The following is a 16064-nucleotide window of genomic DNA, read 5'->3' as shown; positions in this document are numbered from 1 at the left end:
GTAACTACTAAGTTGGAAGCTAAACTCAAGAAATGTGATACTTGGAAACTGAAACATTAGGGAAAATCTACTTTGGAATTCTGGAAAAAGTTACATTTTAATCTTGAGGCCATAGGATGCTAGTACCAATTTTAATATTCTTCTATTTACTCAGTAAAGCTGCATGTATCTGCAGAATATTCGGCATTATGCACTCAGATGATACTACTCCTGTCCTTCAAAAAAGGAATCTCTTATGAATTATTTAAAAAAAAAAATCACGGAAGAACTTATTCAGTAAAGGTCTCTTGATAATTTTTTCCTGTGAGGAGACAAAAACTGAAAAGCAGCAGAGATCCCATTATGCTTATCTGAAAATTAGCTCTGGGGCACAAGGATACTTTGTTGAGCCTTGAAAAAGGAGGTTACTTCTCCAGAACCTTATTACTTCTTGTAATTGAGCTGCAGGTTTTTTCCACAGTTTTCTAGCAGCAGGGATGAAAGCCAAGAGCTGTTTATCACTCCTGGATGCTGCCACTTAGATAGCAATAAGCTGATTGCAAGTAATCTCAGTACTTCTCCAGGTCAAACGTGGCAGTGTGATAACTCCAGGCAACCACACTGTATAGGACTGAGAGCAAGAGGACAGGTAAAAGGGTCAAAGCTGCAGATGAAATGCAATTTTTTGCTCTGCTTTTTTCAGGAGAAAGCCTCCTTTTGGGGTCCATTTCCTATAGTGGCTTCAAGGTTTTAAGAGGAAAGCAGTTCAGCAGACAGAAAAAGAAAAAATGAAGTAAAAACTAGTAACACCCTTAACAGCAATAACAGCCACATTAAAAGGAATTAATTGCCTAAAGTTAAGTTACAGCATCTTTCTCCAACAGAAAGAAGTACAGGCAGCAACAGATGGACATGCTCAATTAACAAGCTGCCAGGACAGAATAATTTTTGCATTTCAAGTAAGTGCAAGGAATAATCCTTGCACAATATTCTTGCTATCTATGGCTTCAGAGCAGAGAGGTTATCCTCCAACTATATGCAGAATGTGTACCAGCTACACAAGAACTGTTCATAACTTTGAAAACAAAGTGCTTCACACACCTGCAAATGCTTTCTGTGACTGCAATGCACTTCTGAGCTTAAATAAAAGCACTGCCATCATCCTGGAAAGCAAATAGAAGTCCTTCCCAACCCACAGAAATATCCACTCTTCTGTTTTCCCCTTATCCCTGCATACCGCCATCTCCACACTCCTTGCTGCCACAACATCTTTGGGTTTTGCATCTTTGGTTCCAATGTAGGAGCCGATGGTGTCACAGGACCAGGGAGAGTACTGGCTGTAGTCATTTCCTTTGTATTTCCCAGCTACCTTCAGGTCTTCATCCAAGTACTGTACAAAAACAAAAATCTGGTTCTGTAAGTGAAGGGAAGAAGCAGTTTCACAGCCATCCCTGCTCACTTCAACAGTGGGGAACTTGAGAAAGCACCAGGATTATTTTTTTATCAGAAACATTATCGTCTGGAATTAGGCCAGAGAACACATGAAGCGCGTGAAATTCTGAGCCCCTGGCTACACTCCCAGTGCTGACTGTTCACTTGGCCAGTTCGAAGGTGATATTTTGACACTGGTTAAAAAAATAAATCTCTATCAAGCTGTTACTTCATCCTAAATATGTCAGGAGTAAAGTCTAGTAACTGTGAAGAGCGATTACTTCAATTAGTAATGGCTCTAAATTAATTTTCTTGGCTGCACCGAAAGCAGAGAGCTTAGGACCACTGGTAGATCAACAGCCAGCTAAGACTATACTACCAGGGCTTCCCAGCTAGGCATGAAATCTACTTTCTACAACAGCTGCCAGTGCTGTATTGTTCTGATTTTCTTATTGTCTGCACCTGTCAGCATGTAAATGCCCAAGTATTTTCTAAACATGCCAGTAACTCACGTTTTGTCAAAATACGCTTACCTCCTCTGAGTGAAAAGGATGAGGCAAGGTTGGTGATGGTGCAAAAGGAGGTGGAGAAATCACCTTCCTCTCTTCCAGCTGGGCCATGATCTCTTTCCTTCGTCGGTGAAGTTCATCCAGGCTGACATGAGGCTGAAATGAAGACAAGAAAATGTCTCAGAGCTCCTGAAGCATTCAAGTTCAAAATGAATAATTTCCTAAGTGTTGTTTACCCGAATGAAATAAGGCAGCTATGTACTGCAAGGAGAGGGAAATACAGAGGACAGACAGAATCTTTAAAGCAACAAGTAATGATCACTTTGTTAAAGTCCAGCTGTTACCTTTCATACAGGACATACACGTTTTCATACAGGACATACATGTTCCTACACTGGCCAGTATTAGTTCAAGACACCCCACAAAGAGGCAATGTGTTACACCTTGGCAAAGTTCCCACTGGCACATGTTCAGCATGGCAAGTTCCCATAACAGTCATGTAGGGAAAACTGATAGAACTCTATGGGTCTCTAGTCACATTTATTATTCACTTTGCAATAGAATTAAACATAGCACACTCAAACTGATAAATCTTTAAGTTATGTTAAAAACACTTCTTGTACCCGGCAATAGGATTCAGAGCCTTTAATCTGAATAACCTAAATCCAATTATTCTACAGAACTCAATTCCAGCTGGTGAGTTAGAATAGTTACAAAACAAATTTGTAAACTTACAACAGGAAGACCTTCCAGTTAACTATCTAACTAGAAAAAATTCGGAAGAGCAGAATCTTTACTTCTTTTATCACGGCAGGTATGTTTAATGTTTATTATTGAGGTACAGCATTGGCTAGTCAGAGGTGGGCAATACAAGAACGCACACGAGACCATTTCCACATGCTGTATTTACTCTGCACTTGAGTAGCCCTCTCCAGCCTAATCTCTGCTGGAGAAGTCAGAGACTTATGAGATTTCCAAAGTGAATGTTTTTCTATTTTGAGCACTAAAGCAGCCTACTTTTACAAATTAATGTAATTTCATTTGCAGAGCTGACCAGTAACTAAACTACCTTCCAGTTTTTCATCCGCTTCCTAAGTTCAGACTTTCACAAAGGCCATCCCCTTAGCACAAAAACATTCCATTCCCCAAGCAGTTTACAGTTCCCCTCTCAAACCAACCGCAAAAACACAGCGTAAACCCATACCCTGTGGCACGAAGGTCTGATCTGACCAAGATGCGGAGCCACTGGGCAATAAGGCTCTGTTTGCTGGTATCTGTCTCTGGCCTCGGGCACGTAGAGGGGCACAGCGGCCTGCGGGATGTCGATGGGCACCGGGCTGCCCCGCACCACGTCCTCGCGCTGGTAGGGCTGCACGGGCGGGTAGACGCGGCGGCCGTCGTAGTGCGGGGGGTACATGGGCTGTGCCAGGGCCGGGTAGCCCTGCGGCTGCGGGTACTGCGGGCTCACCACCCGCTCCGGCAGGTACGGCCCGTAGTGCTCCAGGTACGGCGCGCCCGCCTCAGGCGCTGAGGGAGGAGGTCGGACAAAGCGAGACACGGACTGAGTGGGATAGTACACTCCTGCAGCAAGGCAAGGGGGGGAGACACAAGATACAGAAAGTGATTAGCACAATTGTCCACAAAAATTGACAGCAGAAAACCCTGAGGAAGTCAAAGTTGATCCAAAGCTCAAGTGATGTAGTGTAATTACCCAAGATACCAGCACAGTGTCAATGTTACAGTAACTGATAAAGAGCTGGTGAGACTGAGACCATCACAGGTGCTCTGCCAGCACCAAATAGAAATAAATCATCCAAATGTCTCTGCAGATTGCTACAAATGCTTTCAGCTAGGTAAGACCTAAAAAGTAAACTGAAGATTGGTCTGTACATCTTCATCCACGCAACTAAATTCAATTTATCTCAACATACCAGAGTCACTGTCTGGGTAAAGGAACTTGGATTATTAGGATTTAAATTCATCTAGAGATTTGTTCTATGTCTTGAACAGGAGAAGGACATTTCAGTAAATCATGAAAGACTTGTAATATCACAGTGCCTGGTTACCTGAAGATTTTATTATTCTATCTGAGAGCTCTGGATAATTTTAAAATAAGCACGAACATGTGCATGACATCAAATTTTCTGGACAACTCAGATGTTCACTGGCACATAATGAACAAATGTAAGTAGTTTGTTTTTCTTCAAAATGCTCTGCAACTTTCTCAGAAATGGCTTCCCCCATTTTGCTTTTCCTTTCTAGAGCTTTTTCTGCTTTTAACTTCCTGCGGTCTTATATTGCTTATTTTTCTTTCACATTAACCTCACTTTATCTCACTTCTCTCTGCAACCTCACATTGCCTAAGAATCACTCTCAGTTTTCATATAGATAGCCATATCTCCTCTCTTTAATCACCTTCACCATGTGCTCTCTTTATAGTTAAGTTTTTCCTCTTAGTTCCTTTTTCATGACATTTTCTTTTTTTGTGAACACCCTTCTCTAATTTCATTTATCTCTAGTCATCACACACACTTTATTTCCATTTTCCCTGAGTCCAACTAAATTAAGGTTTACCAGACTGGATACCTCATCCAACCCAGTTAGGAAGAACTGAAGACAGGACTTGCAACACTTGGACAGATACAGGTATTGTTTTCACTTGCATTGAAGTCCTCAGTCGAGGCATAAAATCCTACTGATTTCCATTTTATTATGACATCACTGGTGTCTTTCATAATTTGTAAGAAAACTTCAATTAAAGGGCTTAAAAACCAGAGTGGGAAGGAAGACTAAAATCAGCAGGAGGATGAAAGAGCTTGGTCAATCTTACCTTGCTGGTAGGGTGCTGGCTCAAACGACGGGGCAGCCCCTCTGGGGTCTTGATAAAACATATCTGCTTGTTGTGCACTGTACAACTGAGACCCTCGTGGTACCATCTGCAGCTGCTTGGTGACAGACACCGAGGGCAGATCTGCTGGCACCCGAGCAGGCACAGGATGAGGGTTCACTGGCAAAGCAGAAATAGAGCTCTTGGGAACAGATTCCAGCCTAAAGGAGTGGAAAGATGGCACAGCTCATTAAGACCTGGTATAGCACACTGTACTCTAACACACTGTTATATTTGTCTACACTCCACCTTCTGAAGGCTTCTATCGCCTTCTCCAATTAAAATATAAGCAAACAGGGAATTACACAGTTTAGAGCTTTAGCTTTCTACTCCACTATGTAATCACTAAACCACACCCCCCCACCCCAACCAAACACAAAAACAACCACAACCCCAGTTCTGCTTCTTTTTTAAAGAACTGGTTCACTTTGTTTCTACTCCACACTGACAGACACACACAGAGCAATCTGAACAACAGGTAGGAAGAGCCGTACAAGTCAGGAGGGGATCCAGGGGCACTGCTACTCAGGTGGTCCATCTTCCCCGGCTTCAGGGCACTTTCATAGCCGGAGTCAGTCCCTCGAGAAATCAGTTGTGTCACTGTGCTGCCTGTTGACACAATTCCATTTGGCAGAGCAGAAGTTTTCCTATTGGGCAAGTCCACTCCCCCTTCCTCTGAGAGGATAGCTCCTGAAGGCAGGCCCACCTCGTTCAGCTGGCCCAGGGAGGCACTAAGGGGTCTTCTGGGAACGAGACGCTTGTTCATTTTACGGAACCTTCAGAAAGAAAAACCACATGTCAAAAATTGAAACAAAAAAAAGTGAAAGGAGCTGGACTTTCAAGACTTTTCAAACATGGATTCTGCTGAAAGCTTCCTTTTATTCAAGTTCTTCAAGGGGCTTATGAAAATACCTAATAGAATAAAACTTCCCTGATAGTTGATCTATTAATAGGAGTTTCAATCAGAACAAGGGTGAACTTTTAATGACAAGTACATCAAGAATTCACAGGTAAACTTCACACAACAAATTTACAAATCCTACTTTCTTTACATATAGGCATCTCAAGAGAAGAAAACCAAAACCAAGTGTCACATAAAGTATTATTACCACATAAAATACAGTACAAGTTTCAGAATAACAATCACAGACTGTTCAAGCCTGTATTATTCAGAGAAGATACTAATAGCAGAAAATTTAAGTGAAAAAATATGAAGCTATACCCTTTTGCTCTATTTGTCCAATAATAAGCCAAGTGTTTACTACCATGTGATATATTTTAAGGCACAGTTTGAGATTAATGTTACTATATCAGTATGCAGCTTACACCATTTCTGCTGTTTGATAAAGTGACTGCAGAGATAAAAACTCTATGAACACGCAACAGTTCCAAAAATTTAGCTGCTTCTGACTGAAGCCTGAACAAATACAGGCATTTTAACCAAAGTTCCACAGAAACCAGTAGGCCAACAGTACTGGAGAACAAATTCCAGAGTTCATGGTCCTCCACTGAATACCCTGCCATTAGCTCAGAATGCAAGTGTGAGAGCATATCTGCAGACCTGAGTGCCCTCACTGAATAAGCAGCAAGTAGTATTTCTTCAGCAGGGTCGAAGCCAATACTTTTATATCATAAATAACAGTCAAAGTGAGATGGGAACCCAGAGCAGGAAGGTATAAAAATTACTGCAGAAAAAGGTGGCAACTGACTGATTACTCCGTCTTTAGATAATCTCTGTGGTTGCCCACATGCATTAACAGCAACACAAAAGAGGTAAAAAGGGGTTTTACTGTTGAGGCTGCTTTGTTTTTTAGATGTTGTTGCAGTCTCCACATGTGTAAGACACAAATTAATTTTTAAAAAGTTCAGTGCTTGCCTACGCACACAGGGCCTTTGTCCCTTGTCAAGAGGGGAATGAGCTGCTGTTTAAGCAAATTTAGATTATAATATACTATCTGAAGTATTACCACACATTTCCCCATAACCTTTCTCAAAAATTAAAGCTATGTAGAGAGATAGAGGAGTCACACAGCAACAGCAATGCATATTAGTCACACTAAGCATTTTTAAAAGGAGGAGTGCTAACACAATAGCTACTTAAAGGAATTAAGCAAAGATAAAAGGTACAAGGAACAATCAGAACTCCCAAGTTCCCCAAACCACCCACAGACACTGAACAAACATTCTCTTCAACCCAGGACAACACTAATACCAAGGCATGCAAATCAGCCTGGCCACAACAGGCCTCTCCCCCCCTGCAAAGCTGACAGTCCTTGATACTGAACTGGCTCAGAGGTGTAACACTGACCCACCACCCAAGACATGTTAACAAAACCATCCCAAAGCAGCACTACCAATCTCCATTTCATTAGCATGGTGACAGAAGGCAAAATACTCTTCAACTGTTTCTGCAGCACACAAGTACTGAGGTCCCACTCCTTGCTCATATGAATAACTGTCTTTGTCATTCTAACACCACATGCTCTGACCTTCTTTCTTTGTGTTTTGTCTATGCACTGCATGCTGGCTGTACAGGCCATGAACTGACATTAATGATTTGAGTTTCAGATTAAGAAATGAAAAAGAAACACTGCATGCCATTTCTGAGCCTTTGCAATATTCTTCTCATTAAAAAGCACCTTTTCTTTGAATTGTAGCCCCAAAAAGCAAGTAACAAGCTAATATACTACATAAAATACACTGAATTTATTTATTTTAGCTCCTAAATAATCCATTTTAATTTAAAAAAATAAAACAACCTGCAGAACAACAGTATCTCGCTCTTGCATAACTGGTAGCCCTCCTAAATCTGTAAGGGATCTAGACTGCAGATTTGATATGAGCATCATTTTTTTAACTCTACAACAACAGATGTAACCAATAGAAGGTACCTGCATGAAACTTTTTGACAGATTGCACAAAAAACTATTGCAGGAAAAAATCTTCAGTTGTTTGTTTTTAGCTCTTTGGAGAGCTAGCAACAAATTCCTTACATTTGGAAAACTGCCAGCAACCTACCTGAATGAAAAGGGAAGAGGAGAAGTACCCCCAAACAAGAGCCACTGTGAATGCCATCACACAGCATGTTTGGTCACATTTAAGAAGTAGGGAAAATAGTCCAGCTCCAATAACTTTGGATAACACTTATCTAACATCAAACTTTCAGAGCTGCATTACTGATGAACAAAGCAAATATCCTGCTACAGAAGAACAAGGAGCTCCAAAACCTAAGAGGTGACTGTTACCAGTTTATCACATTACTTCTTACTAGTTTAACAGCCACGTTATACCTCCTTTCCCCCATCATTCATATGAGAAATAACTCTTACAGACAAGTTGAAACTAAGACTGGACTGCCTTCTACTAGTAGAAGAACACTTACTTTTCCAGCTCCTCCTGTGAGTGTGCAAAGGTGCAGCTGGCCCCCCTGGGACATCCTCCTCTCTGCTTCATGTCTCGGCACATGTATGTCTTGTACTTGCTGTGCTGAGGGGGCTGACAAGGTTAAAGAAACCAGGTGAGACACCTGAACATCAAAGTGCACTTAACCAAGCTGAATGTATCATCCGTTCAAAGGCCTGAAGTTTGACTGTTGATAATTCCTCTAATTCAAGAGTTTCTAAAATACCTGACATGAAATAAACCTGAAGTATTTATGTTTGGTGCTTCAACAGAACCAACAGATTCAAGGGTATGTGGTCTGACAACCAAGTCACTCTCAGTTTTCTACAGCATTTTTATTCAAACTGCTTACTGAAGAGCTTGACTAGAACACAGTTGTACATTTTAGGGCAGAGTTAAGTGGACAAAACTCATACAGGATGAAAAAATTACCAAGAATCAGATATACCCTATCAATAGTTCCCCACCACAGGACTGGTCTGTAAAAGTCAACATGCTTTCTTAGAAGCCAAAAGGTGTATATCTGTCAGAAGTCACCTGAAAACTGTTGGGAGTTTTTTGTTTGTTTTTGCTTTTGGGAGCATTTATTTTGTTTGGTTTTTGTTTGGCTTGTTTTGGGGTTTTTTTTTTGCCTTCTACTGCAGTAAGAAGATCCAGGCAGAGTGAACATAAGCCACACAGCCTTTTACTGGCCACTGTTGCCAGGTAGTGCAACTTTCCCCAGACTCAGCAGACATCCCTTTCCTACTCATGAGGCTCTGGGCTCCCTTCCAGGCAGCACAGCATGTACCACAGGCTCTCCACAATAAAAACTCTTGATTTTTCCCCTCCCAGATTCCCATTTATGCATTTCTACTATTTTTCCTTTTGCTGGTGACAGTTCTCATTATCCATCCCAATTAATAAAAAAAGGTGAAACAGCAGAAATAATTTACTTTAATGTTGCTTTTTTTTTTTTGGCAGAGATAATATTTTTACTAGTTGAGTTCCCCAAACCAGCTCTCCAAGAGGATGAATGCCAAAGTGATGGAGGAGTAGGACTGGGACAGGCAGCTCTGTACTTCAGCAGCATTTATATCAACACAATACAATGACATCAAAGGAATGTGTGATAAGGTAACTATGAGATAAGTTAATACACAATTACATTGTCATTGCTGAAAACAAAAAAAATTGTTTCAGGATCTTCGATTGCACCTTCATATCAACTGTTCTTAAATCTTCAAGCTCGACAGACCACTAAGCACAGGTATAAGGATGATTTCATTAACAGAGAGCCAACTGGCTGAAATATGCCACATTTAAACAAACCCAAGAAAATTCCCACAAATCACAGCAGCAACCAGTGTCCCTTCCCCACCCTCTGCTCAGGAAGGTTGTCATTCATTTCCCTAATGAACTCCCCTGCAGCTGGATCAGACTGGTCTCCTTCCATCCTAGTGAGCTGTGAAAATCAGTTCAACAGGTGTTGGAAGTAAATATGTGTTGTTTTGCATTTTTTCCTTTCTTGTTTCTTTTTTTGATAAATATGAATTGCAGTGATGTTTTCAATTAGCTCCTTGTCAAACCAAATCTTTTCAGATGCCATTAGTAAACCTCTACTATAGGATACAGCCAATAAAACTTAGGGGTACATATTTCCCATATGATTTAGCTTTTACCTGTTGTTGATCTGTTCCTTTTTTGCTGTGATTCTGGATATAATCAACTAAGCCATGAACCACAGTCCTCACAGCAACTAGTCCATTTTCCAGTTGTTCCCATGTTGGAGGTGGAGCATCTGAAGCATGGACAGCAAACACCAAATACAAAAAGAAAAATCAGAAAGATTTTCCAAATCCAGGTACAAAATCCCACATCAGAATCACGAAACTTGACTAGCCAAGTTTATAAAAAACATTTCATCAGTAGATAAAAAGCATTCAGCACCTTAATTCTGAGACATTTACCTCTTACAGAATAGAGGTATCTATAAACTTAAGACGGAACTGCACAAAATACTGAATGAGCCAGTAAGATCATTATTAGCATGTAAAATTATCTCCTTTTACAAGAACTTTCTCATCTCACAAGAACTCCAGAGTAAAGGCACTGCACAAGCTCTTCTCATTAAGAAAAACATCAGGTTCAAAATCCCTCTTTGCATTCAGACTCCTGGAGGTAAAATTATTCCGTATGAATACAGTCATGGCTGGCCTGATTACACAGGCAAAGATGTAGAACAGCAACAGAAATTAATGCCTCTCACATGGAAAAAACATCACAAGGCAAATCTATGAATCAGACCACCATCTAAAGCATTGTGAATAAATTGCAGTCTCAATTCTATAGGAGCACCTTTTCTTTTTAGTCAATTTACTTTTTCAAAGTTTTTGAATCTGTTCCAGCAGCTGACACTCCCACTGTGTGCCTGCACACTCTGCTGCAAAGGACAGTACCTCAAAGAGCCTTTCAAGATCTTTAGCAGAATTAATGACATTATTCCACTCACAGGGACTAAATTCTTCCAAAAGCACTTCAACATGCTTCCCAGCTGTTCTTTAGGCAACTCAACAGTACAGAAAAAACCACAAAGACCAGACTTGGCTACTGAAATCAAGGGAGGCTATTGGTGATTCCACCTTCCATATCAGTTTTTTGCAAACAAATTTGCAGTACACAGGCTTGTCCTCAGCTTGTTTCAGTATGAAAGATTTGGGAAGAAAGCACTGCATCTCCTTTAGCTATGAAGTACAACTGGTCCTCACTGGAAAAGAAGTTTAACTTCTGTTTGTTTAAGCAAATATGAAGCACAATTTTTCATCTCCCAAAGTTGTATTTTACATCTTTTTACTATTTTGATGTGTAATATTGATTTTATGAATTTTAGCAGGTATAAAATAAAACTTCAGCCATAGGACTTTGTTCTGTCCCTTCCCATCTCTCTCAGGTAGTCCATCCTTACAGCACTGCTGACTTTTTCAACAATTTCTATCTTTCTCCCCTCTGTCAACAGCTTAGGTCCTATATCCCTTTGCCAAACTCAAAGGTTTTCATAAAAACACCCAGACTTACCTGGACTGGGATCAATATTTGCTAGGAGCTCTAGGTGAGGTCTAAGACGATTCAAGTTAGCTGGATCACCAGTCCTCTGCAGAGCAATAGTTAATTCCTGAACACTCTGTGCAAACGAGGCTGGGGTCTGCAACTTAAAAAAATTATCATAATTAACTTTCTACAGGCATAGCAATCCTCATGGTTTCTGAAGGCTACTCCACAGGCTCACAAGAACTGTCTCCCAAAACTGGAGATAAACATCTGTCACAGAAGCCCATTCCAGTGAACTCTTTCTATTAAGAAAGCACAGGTCTTTGACATTGCATTAAATTACACTTTGAAATAGACAAAATGAAGGCTGGTGTTATTTCTAGCAATAAAACCCATTTCTTTTGTATTGTGCTGCTACCTGAAGAAAAAAATGGGCCATACTGGAAACCATTTAATTTAGATTTCTGGAGAGTCTAATACACTTAGACACAGCAGTTTGCACACTGCTTTAAACTGAGTATAGCAAGCAGAAAATAAAGATCAAGATGGTTGTAGGAAAAGATAGCTAGCAAAGTTCCATCTCCTAACACCACTCAATTCCAGTTTTAAAACCGTTTAATTCTAGATCCTAGAGCTAGCAAAGTTCCATCTCCTAACACCACTCAATTCCAGTTTTAAAACTTTAATTCTACCTAGATCCTTTAAGAGATGTTTGGCAGGACACTTCAAAAGGTGGGCAAAGGCATAAATACACAGCAGAAGCTACCTTGAAGCCAATCCTCTCGCACAGCAGCCAAAGCAGTTGTTTCACAGCTTTCATAACCACTGAACAAGGTTCAGTTCTTCCCACCTAATTTAAGCACCTAAAAAAGCAACCCCTAATCTAAAAACCCATTTATCCTGTGTTGCTTCTGAACACAGAGAGATTTCAGCATTTTCAGAGTTTAGGTATTTTATTTACAAAATGTGCTTCCACCTCTCTGTCTTACTTCAGACACAGACATGAGAAACTCATTTTTTTTCCAACTTATGCACAAACTTCCTGCCTGGAAACACGGACCATTAGCCTCTGTCACTACACTGGCACTTATCAGCTGTTCATAAAGGTCACCCCCTAATTATTTAGCTAAACTTTGTGGGTTTCCATCTGCAGAAAGAAGTAAAGTAGCAAAAGTGTCCAGATGGCAGCGGAAGCAAGATTCATTAGGTTACAAATATATATTCTAATTATTTAGGACATAACAGGTTTTGAAATAACAGGACAAATGATTAACAGGCAAGTCCACGTGGGCACAGTTTTTAAGTTCAATGTTACAAACATTTACATCTACTACAGCTGCAAACAAGATGGGCTGGGCTGATTCTAGGTGGCTTTACCTTGTCAATGATGCTCTGCATGTGGGATTTGTGAGACTGGTCTCCGTACAGGAGCGAGGACCACTGGTCTGGTGCGATGCGCAGCCCCGCTTCCATCGCTATTTGAACTATCTGCGAGTCGTGCTCCCTCCTCAGAGCTTCGTAAGTCCGAAACTCCTCCTTCAGCTGCATCAGGGAGGAGTCCTCATCTCGCTTGGTCACCTAGGAAGGAGAAATGAGCCAAATACAATTAAGCAGGATAAGCCCAAGATTATGTGAAGTCCGAGGCAAGTGATGTCTTTGGTCAGCAACTAAGTCCTTATCCCAAACTAAAATCGACTAGAACACCACTCAGTGAACACCAGTTCCTACTAAGGCAATGCACACTTCATACAGGGAAACCACTACAAAATGGACACAAAACATTGTTTACTTGGATCCTGACTCACATAATTCAGTGTCACACTTCCTAAATGGCTTTACAGTATCCATACCTCCAATCAAGATATTTTGTTTGCATTGCAGAATTTTGTTCGAGGGTACAATTAGCAAAACGAAAGCGTTTTTCTACTCATTTAGCAGGAGAGAATGACATTTAAGTTGTGCATCTAGTAACAGATATTAAATACTGTGAAGTACATTAAGTAGTTTTTCTTCATACAGCTGACACCCAAAAGTCTCCTATTTCATTGATTCTACCCACACCACAACTAAATTAACAGAATTAGTGATTTTTTTTTTTTTTGCTTTAAGACACTTCTAAGAAGGTAAGTATGCTGCTTTACATCCAGGTTTTGTAACAGTACTTCTATGAAACTGGACAGAGGCAAAACCTAACTTTACAGCTTCAAGTTGGTGTTTCAGCCTGCACTGCCACCACAGCTGAATGACAAATCTCTAAATTCATGTAGGACTTAACGAGCAATACTTCCTCTAACTACACATATTTTTAGGCACATTGAATTTTACAGGACAATGAACACTGAAGGTGAAAACCAATGGTTTTCATAGCATTACAAAACCTCTGGGCAGAAACTTCATACCTTGAAGCACGAGGCTCTGTAAAGGAGCTGGACAACATGCCCAATGCTAGTCTTGGAAGCCTGAGGGAATCGTGGCTCCAGTCTCTGCACCACAAAGAGAACCAAGACCTTTCGTGACAGAGCAGATCCATCTTCCAAAGCCAGCAGAACCAGCTTTAGAGCCTCCTCTTGCATGGCTGAGAGTCAGGAGAAATGCAAAAAGAGACAAAGGATGAGAGAAGCCTACGTAAAATTTTTGCAGTTTCTCATTCACCTACAACTGGGATAACAGCTAAAAACTCACACCAAGAGACACACAAAACCACAGAGAAAAAAAGGAATTGAGCAAGATGGGAGGGCAAAGAGAGAAGGAACCCCTCTAGATTCCCGAACAGTGACTTGGGAAAACAGGACTTTTTACCTCTAGTATTATTATCATTATTACGATTTATTATTATATACTATATTAATATTTTTATTACTACCACTACAACAACATCTGTTTTGGGCATCATCTGATAAGAAGGCTTCTGTCTGTACATCTCTTGATCATTAGTATGAGTTTTCAAACTGTACTGCCTACATCCCACACTTATCCCAGAAGAAAAAGCTGACAGGCTAAAGAAGACCAAGGTTCATTTCAATGCAAGTAAAACAAAAAAGAGTGCTCCCACCAATCAACCAGGCTGCAGCACTGCTATTTTGCTATGTAACCAACCTCTCTCTTCCCTCAAGTGGTATGAAAGTTAGTATCTCTAAATTAGTCTTTAGCCAGGAGAAGCTTCACTATTTTTTCATTAAGAAATTGGCTTCATATTTCAAGACTCAACAAGTGAAGTCTGTATTTTCAATGAGACTTCATTTTTTTTAAGCAACATTGATTTCTTTCTAGTATTTCAAGCAAAGGAATTTAATTTACAAATGCACAACTTCTTAAAAATGTGTACATATAACCATAACAAATCTATCCCCACAACTGTTTTGTATGTTTATTGCCTTAAGAAGGAAAAAAAGCCATGCTAGTCACTTCCAGTAACCTTATTTTTTCTAGAAACATCTTCAAGGAATAGATAAGAACAGAAGGACACCTATTCTGAATTTTACAGGACACTTAAAGCATTAAAAAAAAAAGAAAACCCAACAGACACAAAATTAATTCTGAAGATTACTATTATGAAATTAGGCTGTTGCTTAATGAAATCACTTGGGCAACTGGACAGCCATTTATCAATGGCTCAATTCTAAATTGCTTCTAGTACAGCAGTGACACTGTGATGTCACCTACCTGGCCCAAGGAACTGGCAGCCTCTGGCTCTCACTGCAGCCCAGAGGTTGGAGGAGAGCTGCTGAGGGTTTTGGTGCTGGAGGATGAGCTCTGTGACTGTTCTTTCACCCAGTGACCGCGCTGCACGCATGGCTCTGATGCGCCCTTCCTCCTCCACCAGCTGGCAGTGGACTAATGTCACAAGTTTCCTCTGCATGGGACGACTCAGCACGCTCTGGGTAGTGCTGTTAAGACCCACACCTTCGAAACAAAATGAAACAGAATAATAAACTATCTCATACTCCTCTTTTTGTGCCAGTCTTCAGTGACTGTACTGGACAAGTGCAAATCTAGCTCCCCTGGTGTCCATTTTGTCAAAGGGAGTACTAGTCAAGGCATATCATAAGTTTGTTTCACTTGGCAATAAAAGCAGTTTTCTGGTAGTCAGTTTCCCCACAGGACAGGCTTAATCTTGTGATTGACTGATCTGGCTTTTTAAGAAGATGGAACCTCTAATGAATCCTTTTCCCGTGTTGATAGTTTGTCCCACACCCTCCCACACAGATTCCCAGTTCATCCCTTGTTCATGGACTTCAGGGATCACTTGGACATTTGTTTATTTTCAGAACACATTTAGTTTCTTGCCTACATCACTGTTTTGGTTTTGAGCTTACAGGAGTCCTGAACTGCTTGGGTGATGATTAATTTTGTGCCAAAACTCTGAATCACAAACATGCTGAGAGCCACCTAATTCAGGTTAAAGGAAGAGGTGACTCACTAGACATACAGCTGCCATGCTGAGTTTGCTCTACAGCCAGAGCTGTTCACTGGGCCACCAATTCCCAGACTGATACTGCTGTCACACTGCACTGGTCACAAAAGACTCAGACAGCTTCTCAAAGAAATCATTTTTGATTACCTAATGCCAATGATGCTCAACTGCACTACTTGGGTTGATAGACTGTCCAAATCTAGCACATGTGATATATATAAAATCCATACTCTTCAACACAGGGCAGGTTTGCTAACTCAGAATTATCCAGATTGACCCAGCTCTTGTATACGACCTTGTATAAAGAAAATATTACTTATAATTTTCCTTATCTATCTTATATGTAGTGACTTTCTCATATCTATTATTCATCCTCTACAGAACAGCTGCACCACTACAGTTATCACAAAGCAGA

The 16064-nt window shown here is 40.6% G+C and overlaps 1 protein-coding gene across 13 annotated transcripts in view; it reads right to left on the bottom strand.

The window, feature by feature from the left end:
* RC3H1 (ring finger and CCCH-type domains 1) overlaps positions 1-16064 on the bottom strand; it is a 62032-nt gene that overhangs the window by 14398 nt on the left and 31570 nt on the right. For 8 of the 13 annotated variants that reach the window (XM_039726269.1, XM_039726270.1, XM_039726271.1 and 5 more), the window contains 11 exons: positions 14899-15138; positions 13635-13810; positions 12613-12813; positions 11263-11395; positions 9870-9988; positions 8189-8301; positions 5301-5582; positions 4750-4967; positions 3124-3500; positions 1944-2075; positions 1217-1387 (listed from right to left, as the gene is read on the bottom strand). In XM_039726269.1, coding sequence (XP_039582203.1) covers positions 1217-1387; positions 1944-2075; positions 3124-3500; positions 4750-4967; positions 5301-5582; positions 8189-8301; positions 9870-9988; positions 11263-11395; positions 12613-12813; positions 13635-13810; positions 14899-15138 — 2162 coding nt within the window. The remainder of the gene's footprint in view (positions 1-1216; positions 1388-1943; positions 2076-3123; positions 3501-4749; positions 4968-5300; positions 5583-8188; positions 8302-9869; positions 9989-11262; positions 11396-12612; positions 12814-13634; positions 13811-14898; positions 15139-16064) is intronic. The other 5 variants (XM_039726275.1, XM_039726276.1, XM_039726278.1 and 2 more) reach the window with 2 other exon arrangements.

The sequence above is a fragment of the Passer montanus genome, unplaced genomic scaffold (assembly GCF_014805655.1).
Source record: "Passer montanus isolate IOZ18808 unplaced genomic scaffold, ASM1480565v1 scaffold58, whole genome shotgun sequence".
NCBI lineage: Eukaryota > Metazoa > Chordata > Aves > Passeriformes > Passeridae > Passer > Passer montanus.
The sequence above is the reverse complement of the archived record's forward strand: the minus strand, read 5'-3'. Positions and strand labels throughout refer to the sequence as shown.